The sequence below is a fragment of the Lygodium microphyllum genome, chromosome 30 (genome assembly GCF_053477565.2).
Source record: "Lygodium microphyllum isolate KBCC chromosome 30, Lygodium_microphyllum_v1.1.10, whole genome shotgun sequence".
NCBI classification, from domain to species: Eukaryota; Viridiplantae; Streptophyta; class Polypodiopsida; order Schizaeales; family Lygodiaceae; genus Lygodium; species Lygodium microphyllum.
The window spans coordinates 34243525-34265040 of NC_141164.1; the positions used below are offsets into that span (position 1 = coordinate 34243525).

Below are 21516 nucleotides of genomic sequence, written 5' to 3' on the forward strand. Positions count from 1 at the left end.
GGTACATATGGACTGCGAGATGTAGCTAGGTCATTGATCTTCAGGATATACCCACTAGGGAGTCTTTATCACCGATTTGGACAGAGATAGTCCACACTCTCCGTGGGAGATGGGATAGGATGCAGGGCAGCTCTGAGAGGATGAGGAAGAAAAGAGAGGCTTTCCTGCAGGTTTGGGATTCAGACACCTTTCATATTACCCCTCAGATGGTCTGGCACTTTAGCCCACCAGATTGGTTGTTCACACAACCATTGTATCTTTAATGTACTCAGTTACTCTTCACAGAGTTCCTTGTACATTGTATTTACCTCAGGGATTTTTCTTCGAGGTTTTATTGATAGAATTCTCTTTTCTTGGAAAAAAAAAAGTTCATGGTACACAGCAGAAATTGCTTCTGAGCATGACAGTATTTTAGAAACAGCTGCAGTGCTTTCTAAAGCTTCTGAAGACTCCCAGACAGATGAAACACGTATACAGAATCCAGTCTGGATACTCCTACTTCGTCCGTGACTGCTACATCTGAAGAGCATGATTCCCATATTAATTCAGATACATTTGTCCCTGTTAATGCTCATTCAGTGCATTTTTCAGGAAGAAAAGATTAGATTTTCCTTGGTGCTACTACTTCTTCAACCTCTCGGTCAAGAAATAAAGGCAAACAAAAACAATCAGATTCTGAAGACACTGATACCTCCACGACAGAAGAATCTTCAGAGAAGAAGACAAGAAAAACTCAGACAAGAGTTTTTCCATAATCCTTATGAACTTCCAAAACCAGGCACGTTAAGTTCTGAAACAAAATCTACAGCCAATATGTTAGTTCCTCATAATCTGGAAAAGCTTCATCATCCAAGAACAGCAACTCAACTTCTCCAATCTTTACAGCACACAACCACTTCTACCCACCAAGAGGGCATAGACATGCTCCAAGCTTTTACAACCGTGCAGCAGAAATTACATTCTCTCTGTAAAGTGTTCAAAAGACTACTAAAAGGCCAAAAACAGCTTGCTCAGAATACTACGGAAGTTCTGACTGAATTACAGGTACAAGCTACAGCTACACCCCCAGAATCTTCTGTAAAACCTCTCAATCAGATTAGACTCTCCTCTTCTAAACAGCTACATAAAGTGAATGCTCTGACCACGGGAGGACCCATACCTATGATTTGTGTCAAATTAAAAAATAGGCCTCAATTTTCTCTTTATATGGATGCATTATTAGATACACGTTCAAGTCTCACAATAGCTCCATATGAATTGTTTCCTCCTACTATATGAAAGTTACCAGTCCTATCATAGTGGAGCGTTCCAACAACAAAAAGGTCACTTTAATACGTGTTACTCAAGCTCATCTCCATCTTGGCCTTATCAAGGTTCCCATAGAAATCCACCGCATGAAACAGATGAGATATGACTTATTGATTGGGACTGATTCTACAGCACTTCGTGCCCTATACTTTTTGGTCTGAGCACATTACTGCTTCCCATTTAGGTTAAAAGGCAGATGTCCCTTTTCTTCCAAGAATTGGTCGCAGTATCTACTCCATATCAGAAGGCTCTCCTCCTCAAAAATTTGCTACCAAGGAACAATGGATCCAAAATGATCTCAAACAATATGCTGCAGACATTACCAAAATCACTGATCATCTCAAGACATTTATGCATGAGGATCCTATGATGTTTAAAGAAAAAAGGGTTTCTTTTGCCATTCCTTTTCCTCTCAAACCCAATGCCATCCCTACCAAAGCAATTCATTCTAGTATGAAGGATGAAGACTTGGAACTCTGTAAGCAGGAGATTCGGACTTTGCTTGCTAAAGGCCTTATTGGGCCCACACATTCTCCTCGGGCTTGCCAAGCATTCTATGTGAATAAACATTTTGAACAAAAAAGAGGCTGCAAAAGAATGGTAATTAATTACAAGCCTCTAAATGCTTATTTGATCGGCCATGGTCACCCTATTCCTCTAAAGAATATCCTGATTAAGAAATTGAAAAAGGCTAATATTTTCAGTAAGTTTGATCTAAAATCAAGGTTCTGGCAATTACCACTTAAAGAGAAAGACAAATACAAAATAGGGTTTTGTGTCCCACAAGGCCATTATCAATGGATAGTCCTACCTTTTGGCATTAAAACAACTCCTATATATTTCCAAAGTTAGATTGATTCGGTTCTCTCCAAGTTTCCTTCTTGTTTGGTCTACATCGACGAAAGTTTGGTGTTTTCAGAAACATTCAAAGACCATATTGATCATCTCTTTCAATTTGCAAAAGATGTGGAGGATGCAAGGATGGTTCTCTCACCCACCAAATCCATTATGTTCACTTCCTCAGTTGAATTTTTAGGGTTGGACATTCAACATGGCACTATTAAACTACAAGATCATGTCCTAACCAAAGTATTAGATTTTCTTGACCCATTAACCTCAGTCAAACAACTGCAACAATTACTTTGTTGTCTTAATTGACTAAATTTTGAAACCCCTAATTTAGTCTCTTACTCAAAGGATCTTTATCCTTGCTCAGAAAAGGATAGTTTAATTGGAACCCTCTTCATACCCTTGCTGTCCAAAACATCAAAAATCTCATTCGTCACCTTCCACCTCTGCATTTACCTACAGGGATTCCTCTAATCCTCTACACTAATGCTTCAGATTGAAGACTTGCTGGTCGTTTTGGACAACAAGGGGAGTTGGAATACCGAAAGGGATTGGGAGAATCCCATTGTACATCAACTTCATCTTCAATTAAGTTAAAGAAATGCCGATACGGGCACCGATTTTGGGGCCAACAGGATGTCCATAGTCCAAGATTGTAAGTTATTTTGCGTTTTACAGTTTTGTAATAAAAGTTATTGTTGTAACGAAGTTACTATAACAAAGGTTACTGTTGTAACGAAGTCACACCCTCCTCATGAAAAACCATAGTTGTTAGGGGTTTTCAAAAACGAGAGGTATGAAATGAAATCAAAGGTTTTGTACAAGTTTTCTAAAACATAAGAAACATGTTTCATTCGAGATGGAAATTAATGAATTTTATATACATATAAATATACATCAAGCCCCATAGGCCATAGCAAAACACATATTAAACATGATTACATTGTATATACTATAAGTGGACACTCAATACACCAACAATTCACAGATACCATATTTCACCATCCATTATCCATGAATATAAAAGAAGCATAATGAAACTAGCCTTCCTTCTTGAGGGTGGTAAAACCTGATTAAGTACTTAATTACAACAATTAACAATTTCACAAAACCGAAAACGCACACTTTACCGCTTTAATCTTGGATATTTGACACCATGTTGGCCCCAAAACCGACGCCCCTTATTGCTGTATTTTTTTAACTTTTATTGCAAATGAATGGAGTACAACTGAGATCCTCTCACTTCCTCCCCTAATCCAAGTGCCTCTTGCTGTCATAAATGACTAGCAAGCCTCCAAACCAATTTGTCCCTTAGTTGGCTTGGGGATTTGCCTTCACCCTGCTCCTTGAAAGACAAATTCAGCCCCAAATTTTAGATTGGCAGGCTGGACTCTTGAATCTCCCTGAAAATCCTCAATTTTAGCTGTTGGAGTTCAAATCCTAAGCCTTCAATCTTGGATATTGGACACCATGTTGGCCCCAAAACTTACGCCCCTTATTGCTGTATTTCTTTAACTTTTATTGCAAATGAATGGAGTACAACTGAGATCCTCTAACTTCCTCCCCTAATCCAAGTGCCTCTTCTTGTCATAAATGACTAGCAAGCCTCCAAACCAATTTGCCCCTTAGTTGGCTTGGGGATTCGCCTTCACCCTACTCCTTGAAAGACAAATTCAGCCCCAAATTTTACATTGGCAGGCTGGACTCTTGAATCTCCCTGAAAATCCTCAATTTTAGCTGTTGGAGTTCAAATCCTAAGCCTTCAATTCTGAGCACACATCCGAGGTGACTGTCAAAACCCTAATTTATACTATGAATTAGGATTTACAGCAAAGATTGACTAAAATCTCTTTCTTTGATGGCTCAAACAACTGGAAAATGCTCAACTCTGATGGCTGGGCAAATGAGAGATAATGCTATAGAGAGAAATTTCGAAGTTTCACCACGAAAAATGCTGAAAAACTGTTGTTGCCCTACTCAAACAGTTATGAAAGCTATCATCTACAACCATAGTTGTCAGGTACGAAAAGTAAGGTATGGTACGATACGATAAAATACGGTACTAAATGGTACCTTAAGATTTTATAAGGTACGGTACGATATTAGTACGAAAAAAAATTAACTTCATTATTTTGAACTATAGATGATAGAACATATGTTTAAAGTCTAAATAGCAATGCTATTGGAGTATATAAAATGAATACTTGAGGGTAACACGCCAAAACCTCTATGGCATATGCCGCATGCGCTACAACTTACAAGTACATACACAGGAGCGGATACATCATACATGAATGATCGTACAAATAAGAGGCATGTATGCTTGAGAGAGAGAAGGTTAAGAGAGAGGGAGAGGCGAGAGAGAGAGATGAAATGACATGAGATGCTTTATTAACGTCTACAAGAGGCCAAAATGACCTGTGAGACCAACAGTTACCAAACAAACCACCAAAGGTTTTGGTAAAAGATTTATGAATTTTGTTATGGTTTTGTTTGGCATTGCTAAGGCTACAGTAGCTACCGATGGTATATTCACTAATTCGTGTACTCTCAGAAGGTACATTAGGCCAAGCTATCCTCCGGCCTAGTTTTATTAGCAATGTGTGCTAATGCTTTGGGTTGGGTGGTGCAAAATGAGCTGTGAATAAAGGTAAAATCAATAGGATTAAGCTACTTGATGATTCTCAAATGGTGCTGAATTTATTTATTGATGACACTAACATATTGTGAAAAATGATGGGACGTCAATTAGAAACGTTTGGAACTACTTGAATACCTTATGTATGGCCTTTGGCTCTAGGATAAATCATAACAAAACATGTATGAGGAGTCTAATCAATCTTCCACCCCCTTTCTTGGTTGATCGATCAAGGCTACAAAATCACCACCACCACAACAACAACAACAGTCAACAACCCAAACCACCACCAACAACAACAACCACGCCCAAAAAAAAAGTGCTTGTTTTTTTATACGAATTCGTACGGTACGGTACACTACAAACCATATAGTACGAACCAGTTCGTACTACATACAAGTGCAACTGTGCCTACAACTTAGGACCACCAAATCCGATGGGCACGACAGGTCGTAAGCCTATCGGCAGGCAACGCGAAGATCAAGCGACACCAGGCATCAGATCCAACAGGCCTTGGTCAACGCCATGACAGACTCGTCCTTTTTTTCCCCCCTTAATTTCTACCATTCTTTTGCCAAGCATTCACACACACAAGCACAACGTGTCCAAGAAAATTGGGGGTTCTCTCTAATTTGGCGACTCCAACATAGGACAAGATAATCCGACTCAGAAATTGCACATTTGGTGCACATTTGCCAAAGAAGTTTTAGGGCTTTTAACATTTTAGCAGAATTTCTTCAATTTCACTAAAATTTGTGCACTTTGAATCCAAGAAAATTGGGGCTTTTGCAAAATCCTATCAATTTGTGCAACAAATGTTTGGTATATGCACTTGGGTACAAGTATTGATGCAATCTAAACGGATTACCCTCTAAAAATTTGGGGCTTTTGGAACAGAAATTGCTGTGAAATTTTGGGGATTTCACATGTAATTGGTGCCTTGGTACCTAAATGTGTTAGTAATTGCTTGAGGAGTGCAGCAAGACATTTTTTTATTCTGAAAATCTATTTGCAAATCTGAAATATCTCCAATCTTGGGATTTTCACTGTTGGTTGGTACTTATAGTGTACCGTCGTTACTTGTGTAACATTTGGGCTTGCCTTTGGTAACTGCTTAGTTAACTTGGTACTGCAAATTATGGCTGGAAATAGTGGCAGCAGCAATCTTTTGCACATCAAGAAGCTTGAGGGTGCACATAATTTTGCAATATGGCAAAAACAGTGCTACAATGTCTTGGTGCAAAAGAAACATGTAAAGCCCATCAAAACAAAGGGAATAAAACCAGCAGACATGGAACAAGACGAGTGGGATGACTTGGATGAGCTTGCCCGCTCTATCATTGAGCTCTAGTATCAGACAACTTGCTCTTTAACATTGAGAAGCTGAATTCAACATATGCAATGTGGCCAAGCTTGAAGAATTGTATGCTCACAAAAGTGAAGCTAGTAAGGTCTATTGGCTGAAAATTTTAATGGACTTTTGCATAAAAGAAGGTACAGCCATGTCTGTACATTTGAATGAGTTCAACTCAATTTTCAATCAGCTGATTGCTTTGGATTTCCATATTGATGGTGAGTTCAAGGCTACTTTCTTGCTATGCACTTTGCCTAAAAGTTGGGATACTTTCAGGACAGCTTTGAGTAACTCGAATGCTCAGCTGTTATACTCTGATGTGGAGAGTTCTTTGTTGATAGAAGAACTCAATAGGCAAAATAACTCAGCAAACAAGTATTCTAATGCATTGCACACTAGAGGCAGATTTCAGCAAAAGGACAGTTCTGAAAATAGAGCACACACCAAGTCTCGTGGCAAAAATGTGGAGTGCCATCATTGTGGCAAAAAATGGCACTACAAACGGGACTGTTTTCAATTGAAGAAAGAGAAAGGCAAAAACAAAAACATTGAAGACAACAAGGCCGATAAAAATGACAGCCAACCTACAAAGAAGAGCAATGTGAAAATAAAAGAGATTAATGTAGTCACTTATGAGAATGACAATGATGGTGATGTACTTCTTGCTTCTTCTTTGAGTGCACATGCATTGATTGCAGATTCTGAGGATGATATGCACACTTGGATACTTGATTCATGTGCATCTTTTTATGTCACACCACATCATGAGTGGTTTTCTGACTACAATGGTGGTGTACATGGTGTTGTCCACTTGGGGAATAACTATGCATGTAAAATTGCAAGAATTGGTAGTGTGAAATTGGAATTTCAGCATGGCTCCGTGTTTGTTTTGCATAATGTGAGACATGTACATCAGCTCAAGAAGAGCTTGATAAGCATAGGGCAACTAGATGATAAAGGCTATCATACTATCTTTGGGGATAGCAAATGGAAAATTTGTGAGGGCTCTCACATTGATGCCAAGGGCTCCAAAAGTGATACTTTGTATCCTTTGCATGTATCTAGTGTGCATAACCATGTAGTCGCCATAACCCAACAACCGAGTGTTTCTTTGTGGCATAGCCAGTTGGGATACATAAATCAAACTGGAATGAAAGTGCTTTCTCGCTTGGGTTATTTGCCGTCTTTGAGGTATGCTGATTTTGAACAATGTAATTATTGTATTTATAGTAAACATGCTCCAACGTCGCATCAAAAATCTCTTTAAATTATTCACCCTTAGAGTTGGTACATTCAAATGTATGTCAAATGCCAAGATTATCTCTAGGGGAAAAGAAGTACTTCATTACCTTTATTGATGATGCCACACGCAAAGTATGGGTTTATCCAATCCGTCGCAAAGACAAGGCCTTCGATAAATTTAAAAAATTATTGGCCCTTGCTGAAAATCGGACCAGCAAGACATTAAAATGCCTTCGCTCTGACAATGGTGGGGAATATGTGTCCAAAGCCTTTCAAGACTTTTGTGACAGCAAAGGGATTAAAAGGGAGCTCACTACCCCTCATAATCCACCCCAAAATGGTGTTGCAAAGCATATGAACATGACCGTTCAAGACAAGGTCCGTACAATGCTGTCACATGCTGCTTTACCCCCATGGATTTTGGGCAGAGTCTGTTATGACAGCCATACACTTGATTAATCGATCACCAAACATGTCTTTGGGAGGGGAGGGTCCCTCAAGAAGTGTGGTCAGGTAAGCCACCTTCGTATGCAGAGTGTTTGCCTGCGAGCCATTCGTGCACATTCGCAAGGAAAAACACAGCAAACTTGAGCCAAAGTCCTGTAAATGTATTTTCCTAGGATAGGGTAATGAAGGTGAGATGGGGTATCCATTATGGGATCCCAAGAAAAAAAAAGTAATACGCAGCAATGATATTATCTTCCAGGAAGATCGCATGCATAAACAGCCCGAAAAGACAGAGGAGGTCAGAAGGGTTGTATTCCAAGAGGATGTACCAATAGGATAGCAAAGAATGTCCATTAGGCAATAGCAAAAACCTGTTGTAAATGTTCCTGAAAATGCAAAAAATGGTATTGAACATGGTCAGCAAGATCTTGCCCATGATATACCACAAATTCAACAAGAATATGTGCCTTTGGAAAAACCAAAACCAGCTGTACAGCACGCTAAACCTACAGAACAGCAAGCTGTTAATGCAGATTTGCAGGCTGAACAGCCAGCAAATCTTGACCATTGAGTCCGTAGGTCGACCAAAGTGCAAAGACAATCAAATAGGTTCGTTCCTGGTGTAAACTATGTGGCTGATTATGTCATGTTAATAGATTGTGGTGGGCCGTCATGCTTCTAGGAAGCAATGGACAGAAAGGATAGTAAGAAAAAGCATAAAGCAATGTTGTTAGAGATTGAATCTCTCATGAAGAATGGCACTTGGGATTCGGTGCATTTGCCAAAAGGGCAAAAAGTGCTACCTTGCAAATGGGTTTACAAAATGAAAGTCACTTCTGGTTCTCTATCAAAGTACAAGGCACACCTGGTTGCTAAAGAGTACAAGCAAAAACATGGAATTGATTTTGATGAAATCTTTTCTCCTGTAGTCAAAATGACTACTTTGCGGACCATCTTGGGCTTGGTTGCATCTGTGGACATGAAACTCATACAGATGGATGTAAAAACTGCCTTCTTACTACATGGTGATCTACATGAGGAGATCTATATGCAGCAGCCTGAAGGTTTTGCTCAAAGGGAGAAAGAGCACATGGTATGTAAACTCGACAAGAGTTTGTACGGGCTGAAGCAAGCACCACAAGAATGGTATCACAAATTTGATACATTTATGCAATCTAAAGGGTTTCATCGTTCTCAAGTTTATCACTATTTATACACCAAGAAGGTAGCAGATGGCAGCCTGATTTTCTTGGTTTTATATGTGGATGACATGATAATTGCAAGCAAGGATATTGACCCCTTGGACTCCTTGAAGCAAAGTTTACGCAATAGCTTTGATATGAAGGATCTTGATGAGGCCAATCACATTCTTGGCATGCGTATACTCAGAGACAGATCGAAGGGTCTTCTTTATCTGTCACAACAAGAGTAAGTCACTAAGGTTTTGCAGCATTTCAATATGGAGGGGGGGAAACCCATTAGTGTACCATTGCCTCCATACGTGAAACTTAGTGCGAATAACGGCCCTACATCTGATAATGGAAAGGCTCAAATGGCCAAGATACGTTATACTTCAGCTGTTGGTATCTTGATGTATGCTATGGTTGTTGCACATCCTGAAATTGCATTTGCGGTAGGTGTGGTTAGCAGGTACATGGCATATCCTGGCAAAAAGCATTGGGAAGCAGTGATGGATATCATGAGATACCTTAAGGGCACAAAGGATTTGTGTATCTGCTTTGGTAAGCAGAAGTCATCTATTGTTGGGTTCACGGATGCAAACTATGCTGGCCATCCTAACACAGCAGAAAGTCTACTTTATAAAGATATGTGTTCGTTCACGTTCACAGGTGGAGCAGTCTCTTAGATACCCAGGCTGCAAAAGTGTGTTGCATTGTCTACTACAGAGAAAGAGCATATGGCTGCCACTGAGACATGCAAAGAGACTTTATGGCTCTCATGTCTAGTGAGAGAGCTTGGTATTACAGAGGTTCCTATCTTCCATTGTGACAATCAAGGTGCTATCATGCTAGCATAGAATCCTCTCTTTCACGCAAAGATAAAGCACATACAGGTGAAGTATCACTTTATCAGGGATGTACTTAACAACAAGAGCATTGGGCTTGTCAAGGTACATACAAATGATAATCCTGCAGACCTCACAAAGGGTCTTCCAGCAGAGCGATTTGCTCATTTGCCGCCAGATGATGGGGTTGAATAGTATGTGTATTTCAGCTTTATACATACATAAACTTAGTTGATTCTTTTCTCTTCCTTCAAGCACATTGCCTTCAAGTGGGAGGTTGTTGGGAATAAAGGCTTACTGTGCCTTTTTTCAGTGTTCGAGTGCAAATGTAGCCTTACTCTATTGTACTTTATATACTATCTAAACCTAAAAAGTGGTACATTTGTCATTGTACCAAATACCCATTGAGTCATGCTTACACTCTTGTGACTTACTCTTTTCTACTGCTCCTTACACAAAATCTGACACTCTCAATCCTAGGTCACTCAATCTCGATCCAACAGCTCTAATAAACCGAGGATGGTCTGCCAAGTCATCCACTTTGCATCGATTGGTGAAACAATGCTGAAGCTTCACCAAGAAGCATATGGAAACTTTACTTCTAACTTTACTTGCCTCGAAACCTCCACTAGATTGTAGGCCTTTCTTTCCCTTAAGCATTGCGATGCTTTATACTTTTACATTGCTGCAATTCCAACTTAACTAATATACAACATTGCATCTAGTTGACTAGCCCCTCATGTACCTAACATGCTAGGAGCACCAAATGCATTAGTAACCGTTCTTATTTGCATATTGTGGACCATTGCAATGTGACTATGCATGGAAATTTGCATACTACCAGCTATACCAAGATGCATTTTCCCATACATTACATGCATTACTAGCAATATTTTTCCTCGTGACCAACACTATACGGAGCATTTGCATGACCAGCATTAATACCATGAGTCTCAAGCATAGTGAACTGCATATATGCATTGCCAAACTTGCCACTTTATACCCCAGCATCATGCCAACATTGCTATACATGGGGTTATGCATATCGCCAGCCATACTCGAATACAATGGGCCACACATTGGTTGTTGCATACCATAAGGAGTTGTGCCATACATCCCTGTATCCGGTCCCTACCTCACCATAGCATGGAAACTAGTGCTACCGCCAAAGTAACCTAGCTGCCCCATAATTGCATATATGCCCTTCTGTCCAAAAAAACATCAGATTGGCACTTCCAAGGTGGCCTTGCATATGCATCAATTGCCCCACTAGCATCATTTGCTTATGCTCACTACCCACATTTAGAACATTATGCTGCAGTATTGGCTCTTCCTTTGGTGCATCTTACTGTCCCGAAGCTCTTGACGTCAATTTTCTCTTCTTGCCTTTGCTGCTCTCTTTTAAGGGGTTCAAAAAGCGCATGAATTGAAAATCATTTGCCAATTGCACAAACATTTCAGCTATTATCCCTAATCTTTAAACTGATCATCAAATTCCTCTTCCTCTTGCTAATCATCAGCTTCTAAAGGCCAAGAAGGACCCGCATTTTAATCTAAATCAACATTATCAACTTGTTGTCCATGATGCATGCCTTATCCAAGATCAAGCATTGTATTTTCCCGAACACTTTGTGAATTTTCAGATTGAGAGGCATCATCCTTGCTTGATCCCATCCCACTATCTAAAGGCATTCTTGATGTAATGCTCAGTTGAATACAATTTCAGCACTAGTGCAAAGCTTCTAACCTTCAATCAAGTGCCTCGGGCCCACCAATTTGAAAGAATTGATGGTATTCCAACGATAGAACCATGAAACCAATCTTCCTTCTTGAAGGGGGTGGTGAAACCTACTTAAGCACTTAATTACAGCAATCAACAAAGTCACAAAACTGAAAATGCACACTTTGCCACTTTACTCTTGAACATTGGACACCCTGTTGATCGCAAAACCGACGCCTCTTGCAGTATTTCTTTTAACTTTTATTGTAAATGGATAGAGGATAACTAATATCCTCTAACTTCCTTTCCTAATCCAAGTCCCTCTTGCTATCATAAATGACCAACAAGCCTCCAAACCAATTTGCCCCTTGGTTTGCTTAGGAATTGGCATTCACTCTACTCCTTGAAAGACAAATTCAGCCCCAAATTTAACATTGGCTGGCTGGCCTCTTGAATCTCCCTAAAATTTCTCAATTTCAGCTATGGAGTTCAAGTTCTAGGCCTTCAATTCTGAGCACACGCGTCCCGAGGCGGCCATCAAAACCCTAATTCTTGCTATAAATTAGGATTTACAACAAAGATAGACTGAAATCTTTCTCTGATGGCTCAAACTATTGAAAAATGCTCAACTCTGATAGTTGGGCAAATGAGAGAGAATGCTATAAAGAGAAATTTCAAAGTTTCATCGTAAGAAACGCTAAAAAACTGTTGTTGCCCTACTCAAACAGCTATGAAAGCTGTCACCTACAACTTAGGACCACCAAAAAGCCTATTGCCCCCTCTTATGTATGTTGTCACCTACACCAAGAGGAGCTTGGGTTGCTGTCGCCTACTCTTGGAGGGCTCCAAACTACTATCACATGCTGAAGGACTAATCCTTAGTGGTTGCAAATCACATCAGTAATCTCTCCTTACTCTCTAAGAGCCTCCTTCTCTCTCAAATAGCTGGAATAGACTTCCACCAACCCCTTAAAACGTTTTTCCCACTTACATGGGCAAGTTTTGTCAAGTGATAGCCTTCTAATCCCATTTTTCAACATTATCCAGCTTACTAAATTAAGTTCACCAGCCAATAATGAAATTGGCTAGGCCAATTTGTCTTCCAAGTATCCCTGAGCAGTTATTAGGCCTTAGACTAGCATTAATTAATTAATTAATGTCTAGTCTCTAATGTCATTATTGACATTAGTGGCCAATAAAATTGGTCTAGGCCCAGGTTTGACACCGGGTATTACCTAGTACTTATTAAACATAACTTATTACAACTTTTTCCTTTAACACCCACTGCATCCTCAGGGTCCTTAGTCTATTACCATGAAATAACTGCCATGTGCATCACATGTGCTAAACAATCTTACACATTTGTTTAATATCATAATCAAATATTATCGGCAAGATTAAAGCATCTCAAAATTTCACGTCCCCATGACACATAATACCATATATTAAAAGCAACTCAAGCATATAATGTATAATTATTAAAATTACAATAACAATCTATGTCTCTATATGATATATTAACATACAAATTTTGGCTAACCTCTATCACTTGATGTAAGAAGTTGGAAATAGTTAAAATGTTGATAATATGCCATGTCACACTGACATTGGTATATAAGGAGATAAGTTGTAAATTTCCACATCTTTTGACATATTAATACATTTACAATCTTTCTCTCCCTTCTTGCTCCAAGCTTCCATGGCTTCTTCATCTTTCCTGTCTTTCTCTCTCCAATTCTAGTCTTTCTCTCTCCTCGTCATTCTATTTCTCTCTCTTCCTGCAGTCTTTCTCTCTCCACTGCAGTCTTTCTCTCTCCTCTTCTTCTCTCCCTAGTTCTCTCTCTGACAAGTGGTATCAGAGCCTAGGTTCTTGGTCCCAGTTAGTTCCTCATTTTTACCTAGTTACAACTTTCTAGTTACATGGAATTTTGAGTCACAGGTACACAAGTACGGGGAGCAGTAGGGGAGTTTCCAAAGCATCTCTGGACCACAAGGACTGCATGCAGAAGCATTAATGACAGCTTTTCTTGGGATTTTACACCTCCAGACCACAAGGACTGCATGCAGAAGAATTAATGGCAGCTTTCATGAAGACCACATAGACCTTGGCAGCCTTTCTTGGAGTCTTAAATGGAGTTTGGACCAAAAATGGAGGCAGACATACAAAGATGGTAGCTCGTTTTGCAAGCTCATGCCAATTTTAAAGTATTTCTTTCAAGATTTCATGGAGGAGATCAGTCCATTCTCTCCATGTGCCACCATCTGCAACAACAGTTAGAAGAAGGATCATCCTTCATCTTCATCATCTTCAACAAAGGAAGAGGAAGGAGAACACAAGGAGCTGCTGCCAGAAAGTTTTCACAAACGCTACAATCTTGCTGTGAGCACTAGCTCATTTTTGGATCTTATTCAGAAGAAACAAGCACCCTTGCCATATCCCAATGGCAAAAGAGAGGTGAGAGTGAAGACTCTTGAGGCAACTGAGGCAGCCAGAAGGCAAGAAGAGAAACGAGAGCAGGAGCGGAAGATGAGAAAACTGGAGTGCAATGAAGCTAGAAGTACAGAGTCAGAGTGTTTGTTGAAAGCCAAAGTGATGTAGCTAAAGCAAGAAGGCTGTGGAGAAGAAAGTTCTCGAGGCTCTCAACTCCTATAGCAGATCTAAGATCTCCCTCTCTTGGTTGTGAAGAGCTGTTTGAAGGTCTTTAAGTACTATCTCTCCCTCTGATACAGCCGAGAGGCGCTCTCGGCCCGCATCATCCTTGTAAAGGTCATTGCCAAGGGAGACATCACTGGCATATCCTGCGGCTGTGTTGAGGTCATCATCATCCTTGTCGGCAGCATCAAATCGCTTGTTCAGGGGCATTTTGGAGCCGGATGCACTTCGTTTGATTTCGCCTGCTTCTACGCCTGCATTGTCATCCCAGAAGTCGTCATCGTTGTCGCTGCTGTGCTGGAATCCATAGGCTCATCGTTAGAAGGTCATCGTCATCATCGCCGCGGCCGTGCCCCTTTCCTCCAGAAGGCGTCTAGGATCAGGTCATCAAGATCAGAAGATGGTTTCGACATGGCAGCACAGGGATCTCTACCTATCGACCCTGAAGTGCACAGTCTCAGTCTTCCACAGACGCAAACACAGCCAGAAAGAAACGCCACTAATGCAGAGGAATGAGCAGAAATAGTAGCATTAAATCTTTCAAATGTGACCGACGACTCTCTCTCATGAGAATGAATCATGTCACTGAGGCCTTATGCAATTTTCTGCCAGCTTGGGGATTCGATCAAGGCAGAGCTGCCTGTTTGAGCTGCCTCCCTAAACTCTGAGACCTCCTCCACATCCTTGTCCATGGTCTTGCCGTGAGGGTTTTGACGAAGATCTGCATGCCACCACGAAGCCTCAGGACGAGATGGGGCGTGCTCTCTTTCTGGATGTTGTAGTCAGCGAGCGTGCGGCCATCCTCGAGCTGCTTGCCGGCAAAGATGAGGCGCTGCTGGTCGGGAGGGATGCCTGCAAAATCTCTGTCAGGAAATTCAGCATGCACTTGTTTGTTGATGTGTTCATCACCTACAAACGTATTAACAAGACTTTCTACATTATCCCTCAATGTAGTTTGAACACATACAAATCCTCTGCAACCAGGGATATTTCTCTGTCTCTTTCCCTTGAAGGGTCCTCTGTTAGAAGCTTATCCATGGAGTCAACCTCAATAACCGGTTCTGCTTCTATATTGGAAGGAAAATTTCTGTAGGGAAACTCAAAATACTTCTTGCTGGTTTCTGTTTCAGCAAGACTGCCATGCTCTTGTTCTGGGTTTGATGCCTCAATCCATGAAGCCTTTCCTGGCAGAAAGCTTGATGTTGCAAACCACCTGCATCAAGTGAATTGTCGGTAGACTCACTTTCTGCAAGAATCTCCAGTTTGTTTGGAGGATGAATGGACAACGCAGCATTGGAGGTTTGTGGAGAAGTTCCAAGGACAACGCAGCATTGGAGGCTATCCATGGATTCCGCATTAGATGATAGCATAGCAAGGCCAAAACATGCTGGATGAATAGCTGTTGAAGTGCCCAATCCTGCAACATCTTCTCAATATCCTCCTTGCTCAGTCTTCCCTTGTCATTCGTGATGGTTATTTTGTTCTTCTGGCCAGTGGTCCTATCCTCTGCAGAGACATTGATGATGCCATTGGCATCAATGCCGAAACATACAGTAATTTGAGGGATGCCACGGGGGCAGGGAGTATGCCAGATAGCTCAAATTTGCCAAGCAAATTGTTGTCTCTGGTCCTGGCCCTCTCGCCTTCAAATACCTGGATGAGAACTCCAGGAATTTTGTTCCCTTGTTGAGCAAAGGAATCTTCTGGTGGTCTGACAATGTAGTAACTGTTGGCATCTTCAACTCCTCCAAAACGGGTTACAGATTGTTAACCACTGCCTGAACCATACGGTACATCATGTGAATGGAGCCTAAATTTAGTGCGCTCATGCATCAGCTTCATGACAGAACCATATGTCACCTCCTCGGATTCGGCACTGGATGATGCTACCGCGGAAGAATCTCTGATGCAGAGAAGAAGCAGCAGCAGAAACAGGGAAGGCTCCATGGCCAGTCCAACACCGCAGAAACAGAGATACATGGGCTTTTGGCTATGTGCTCTATGACTTTGGTCCTGAATCTACTGTGTTTGATGTTGACGAAGGAGAACCTCACACAGGCATAATTGCTTCCATCAGTAATGACAAGCCTGCATTGGTATCATGTGTGGATGATGATAGGTTGCCATCCTTGAGTTGCGGGAAGGGCCGAGAAGTTTGATTATGCCCAATCTGAAATACCACCAAGTTTGATTGTGCCCAATCTGAAATACCACCATAGATGCCAGACTGTTTTACAATGGGTAGTTTGTAAATTTGGTCTGTAAATGCTAGATCTGCTCACTGTAGTCATAGGGCCATGTTGAGAGACTAGAACTCAAGCTCACAGATTGATAACATAGACAGACACAGTGAGACTGACTGACTCCACTTCAGTTACTGACTGACTCTAATCGCTCCTACAATAATTGACATCATTGAAGTCACGATCCCCAGTGGCCACATCATTTCCCTGTGGCTCAGCAAGATTTTGTGTGGCATGCTTAGCAGGATGAATTAGACTAGTCTCTCCAATGACACCTTCTTGTAGTGCATGTTCCTCATTTTCAAATGTGGTGTGAGATTCCTGGCACCCTTCAATTCTGTTGGTATCATCCTCTTTAACCTCTCTGATCAGCCATAACAAATAAAAACTGGTGATCGTGTGGCATAGTTAATCTTGGAGCGGATGTGATTGCTGCTTTCTCATCTTTTCCATTGAGGCTGAGAGCTAGCAACAAAAGCTGATGGCCCCAGAAGTGATGTCCAATCATCTGTAGTAGATTCAAGTGAAGGCAATACAGAGGCAGTTGGCATGGCAGGCCATTGATTGCACACCTAACCGAGTCGCCGGTAGCTGTGAGAACAAAGGGGAAAACTGGAGACCTTGCAGGCATTGCATCAAACAGTCTGCCTTGAAATCTATATGTACCCTGGGGAAACATATGCTGTTGGCAAAGTGGCTGTGTGACCACACCCCTCTGCCTACTACTGTGGCAGTTGGTGTGAAACCAGAATTTTAAGGCAAGGACAGGAAAAACATATCTCTTCAACTTGACTGCAATGGCAGCTAAGAACAATAGCTCCAGCTCTAGTGAACAACGTTGGCTTCAAATACATGCTAAAATGGACAAACTTGGACAAGGTTGGCTTCAAACACAGGCTAAAATGGACAAACTTGGACAAGGTTGGCTTCAAACACAGGCTAAAATGGACAAACTTGGACAAGATCAGCTTCAAACAAAAGCTAATATTGACAAACTTGTAGTTTCGATTCAACAGTGTATTGCTCTTATGGGAAAAACAGCAGGACCTGAATCAAATGGTTATGCTCATGGCCAGCATTTATATGCTGATGGTACACACTATGATCCATATACATCTTATGAATATGAACAGCAACAATATGCAAATGAATATGAGCAGTATGCAAGTACATCTGGACAGCATGTTAATGCTTATAAATATGATGTACCATATCATAATGCAGAGTATCATTCCATTGAACCTTGGCAGCAGAATGGTTATTATGGTCAACATGCTTATGCTTATGAGCATCCATCTCTTCAACAACATAGTTCTTATGGATGTAACAGAAATGGTTATGCCTATCAGTACACTTCTAGCTTTGATCAACAGCAAGCAAGTGATTATGACCAATACAGTGGGATCAATGATCAAAGGCAACATGCTTACGAATGTGAGCAGCAAACTGCAGTGGAAACAACTGCATATGTTCAACCTAACTGTCCCTCTGATGTGCAGCAGGACTATTATCACCATATGCAGTATGGACAGCATGAGCAATATGGTTATGAGTATGGACAGCCATCTGTTGTACATGATGAGCATGGGCAGCCATCTGTTGTACATGTTGAGCATGGACAGCTATCTGTTATGCATGAACAGCAAGATGACTATGAGCAGCATGTCAAAACTATCATAGAGCTGACCAATGGTGATGAACAGGTGTGTAAATTGCTATCTAAAGCTAAACGTGTTAGACACCTTACTAGTGATACAATACGGGAACTGCATGCTGCGGGCTTATGCTATCGTTGTGCTAAGCCACTATCTTGTAATCACCAAGCCACATGTAGGGCAAAGTCTGCCAAAATAATCTTGCTATTTGAATATTATGATGTAAATGATGGAGAACATCTTGTTGAAGACCATTCTGGTATGAGTCCACAACAAGAAGTTCAACAACAAGAAGTTCAGTTCAAGAAGGAAGATTATGGACAGCATGTGGACTTGGAAGATCATCATGCAATGGAGACTTTATTAGTGAGTACTATCATGATGATCGTGTTTCCAGCAGTATTTGATTTCGATCTTATGAAAGTTGATCCTATGCATGGCAAAGATACAACTTTTCCTTTTGATCCGGGAGGCTACAGGCTGATTTTGACCTCCTGTATAGATTAGTACTACTATTAAGTATTAGGTAATCTTTTCTTTTATCCCTTGTAATGCTGTACAGAGTAGTACTCTGTTCTATCCATCTCCTCTTTAGCTTGTTTCTAGGTTTGTTTTTTAGGACAAAAACTTTTGGGAAGGGATGGATTGTAAGAAGTTGGAAATAGTTAAAATGTTGATAATATGCCATGTCACACTGACATTGGTATATAAGGAGATAAGTTGCAAATTTCCACATCTTTTGACATATTAATACATTTACAATCTTTCTCTCCCTTCTTGCTCCAAGCTTCCATGGCTTCTTCATCTTTCCTGTCTTTCTCTCTCCAATTTTAGTCTTTCTCTCTCCTCGTCATTCTATTTCTCTCTCTTCCTGCAGTCTTTCTCTCTCCACTGCAGTCTTTCTCTCTCCTCTTCTTCTCTCCCTAGTTCTCTCTCTGACACTTGAACATGAAAACTCAATCCAAACGTTTCCTACATTTTAGATACATACAACCATTTCTAGCATTTCCTACTTGTGGGAAGCACGTTTCTTACAATAGTGTAAGACCTCGTTATCGACAACAACGTTGACATTCTTCACCCTTGTCTACATATTCATCCCCATCGACCACTCTGTAGAAAATGCATTTCTTTGCAATACTATGGTGACCTCGTCATTGATAGTAACGTTGATATTCTTCACCCTTATCTCCATCTTTATCCTTATTAACCATTTTATCATCTTCAATCTTAAGATCCGGTCATGGACAAAGGCATAAGAAGAAGAAGAGCCTAAGTCATTATGTCAACTTGGAGAGAAGATCGAATTCAATATGTATGATGACTTCCAAAATCCTAATCTTCATCTTAAGTTTATTTGTCAATTTCAAATCTTATATATGGTCGTGACAAAGATTTAAAAAAAGAAACAATTAAATTTGCAAGTCTACATTTGACCAACCTAGCCCACACTTGGCGGGGTTAAAACACAATCATGCTGCCCCAAAATCTTAGTGGTCTTTCATTCGCATGATACAAGACTAATTTCTTCCCATTCATTTCAAAAGAGATGTAACAATGCAATGGAAGCGGCTCTAGGAAAGGAAAAGTCACTTAATGGCCATACAAAGAGGTTTTAGGAGCTACTTTTGAATATCCAACACTTTATCTAAGCCATTGTGTATTATACTTAATTTTTTGTTTTATCTAACCAAGCATAGAAACATGAGTAACTTAAGCTTTCATCAAGAAAATCAGCAACTCTGAAAAGCTTGGGAAGTTTAAAGGAGGTTTGCACATTTAAACTTTATATTGCTCTTAATCATTATCATTGTTCTAGTCTCAAGGAACTCATTGATCACGTTGAGACGTGAAAAATGAAGTGCAATGGCAATAAATCATTCCAAAAGAATGATTAAAAAGTACAATTGATCATGAGAAGTATTCAACCTCAAAATAAGGACAAAAATAGTAGCAAAAGCAACCATCATATCAAAAGAAAATGGACCCTTATGAGCCTCCAAAGGTTCCTAAATTCCACTTGAAAGCTTTGTTTCCTCGGAGATGGCTAAAGAGCTCGGATTAAAGAATGAAGAGATGAAGACCCCAATTGAAGTTTGCTATGCATTAAACGCTGATGAAAGTGACATAGTGAAGACCATAATGGCCTACATTGGCAAGCTCCAAGGCCACAGCAGCAAAGATGCCTTCCATATTGTAGCTCTCTCACCTAACATTTGGAGGGGTCTCGCGGAGGCACCCCCTTATGGACAAGTACAATTGCCATTTCGTTGCAGAATAAGTCATATTGTAAAGATTTATGGAAGTCAACTATTGATGAGTAGGAAGGTGAACTGTGACGAAAATGTGAGACATATTCGAGCAGCATTGAATAAGGACGGTTCAATTCAAGCACAGCTAATTGTATTTCAACTGGAAAGTGCTGAATTGCTCACCAAGACTTCAGAATTGACATCTTTCCAAAAACAGGTGGGCATTTGGGGATACCTTACCTGCTGAGCAGCGGAAGGCGTGAATTTGATGGTGTAGGAGGATCGGCCTATTACCAGGTCGACAGAAGTTTTGCCGGACTGGAAGGCATTTTCTATAGTGGCAGACGAACAAGGCAGATAGGGAATCCATTCAAGGCCATCTCCACACCATTCCCACTGCACCAAAGCACCTGCGCGTGCCTCCTCGTTCATGATTATCGTATCTGCCTCTCTGTCTCTTCTTCAAGTATGTTCAGTGAGAGCATTCTCCTGCTGCTGCTGCTGCTTCTTCTTTTCTTCTTGTGCATCCAACCACAAAATGGTAGTCCAGTGTTGTTTTGTGAATGCCCGATGGAGTTGCGCGAGGCGTAAGCGTTACGCTCCTCTTGGTGGAAAAAGTAAATTACATTATAAATAAAAGAACAACTAATAATTTTTAAAATTTAGACGCTAAAATATCGCATTGATAATTATTACTGGTTGCTCCGAGTGATAATTATCACCTTTCTATTAACATTAAATTATATTTCTGGAACAACAAGTGATGATTTTTATCATCAGGCTGACCTTTCTTACACATGTAGCTTAAGATTAGTAACACAAAAGCATAAACTCATAGATCTCAATCCTGAAGTACATCAACATGTGAGTCTGCAAAGACTGCTACTCTTGTAAATGTGAAGATGCACGTTAGATGATGGGAGGAAGTTCAACTTAGTCTGCGGTGATGAAAGGATTTATTTAAGGAACCGCTGATGGAGTAATGAAGTACTTCAAGGAAGTTGCTTAAAAATGTGTCATATGTGATCATTCCATGGGCTCCATCTACAACTACAACTCTCAATCAAGATCAAGTTCAAGTTTCAAGTTTCTACATGTGCATGTTAGGGGCACAAATCCTTAGGACTTG

At 40.6% G+C, this 21516-nt stretch overlaps 1 protein-coding gene across 4 annotated transcripts in view; it reads right to left on the reverse strand.

Moving 5' to 3' along the window:
- LOC148009711 (uncharacterized) overlaps positions 1–20986 on the reverse strand; it is an 89670-nt gene extending 68684 nt beyond the window's left edge. For all 4 annotated transcript variants that reach the window (XR_015689789.1, XM_087673460.1, XM_087673458.1 and 1 more), the window contains exon 1: positions 20628–20986. Coding sequence is in view for 3 of the 4 variants with exons in the window: in XM_087673460.1 (XP_087529586.1) it covers positions 20628–20819 (192 nt within the window). In the remaining variant the exon portion in view is untranslated. The remainder of the gene's footprint in view (positions 1–20627) is intronic.
- Between the last annotated feature and the right edge of the window lie 530 nt (positions 20987–21516).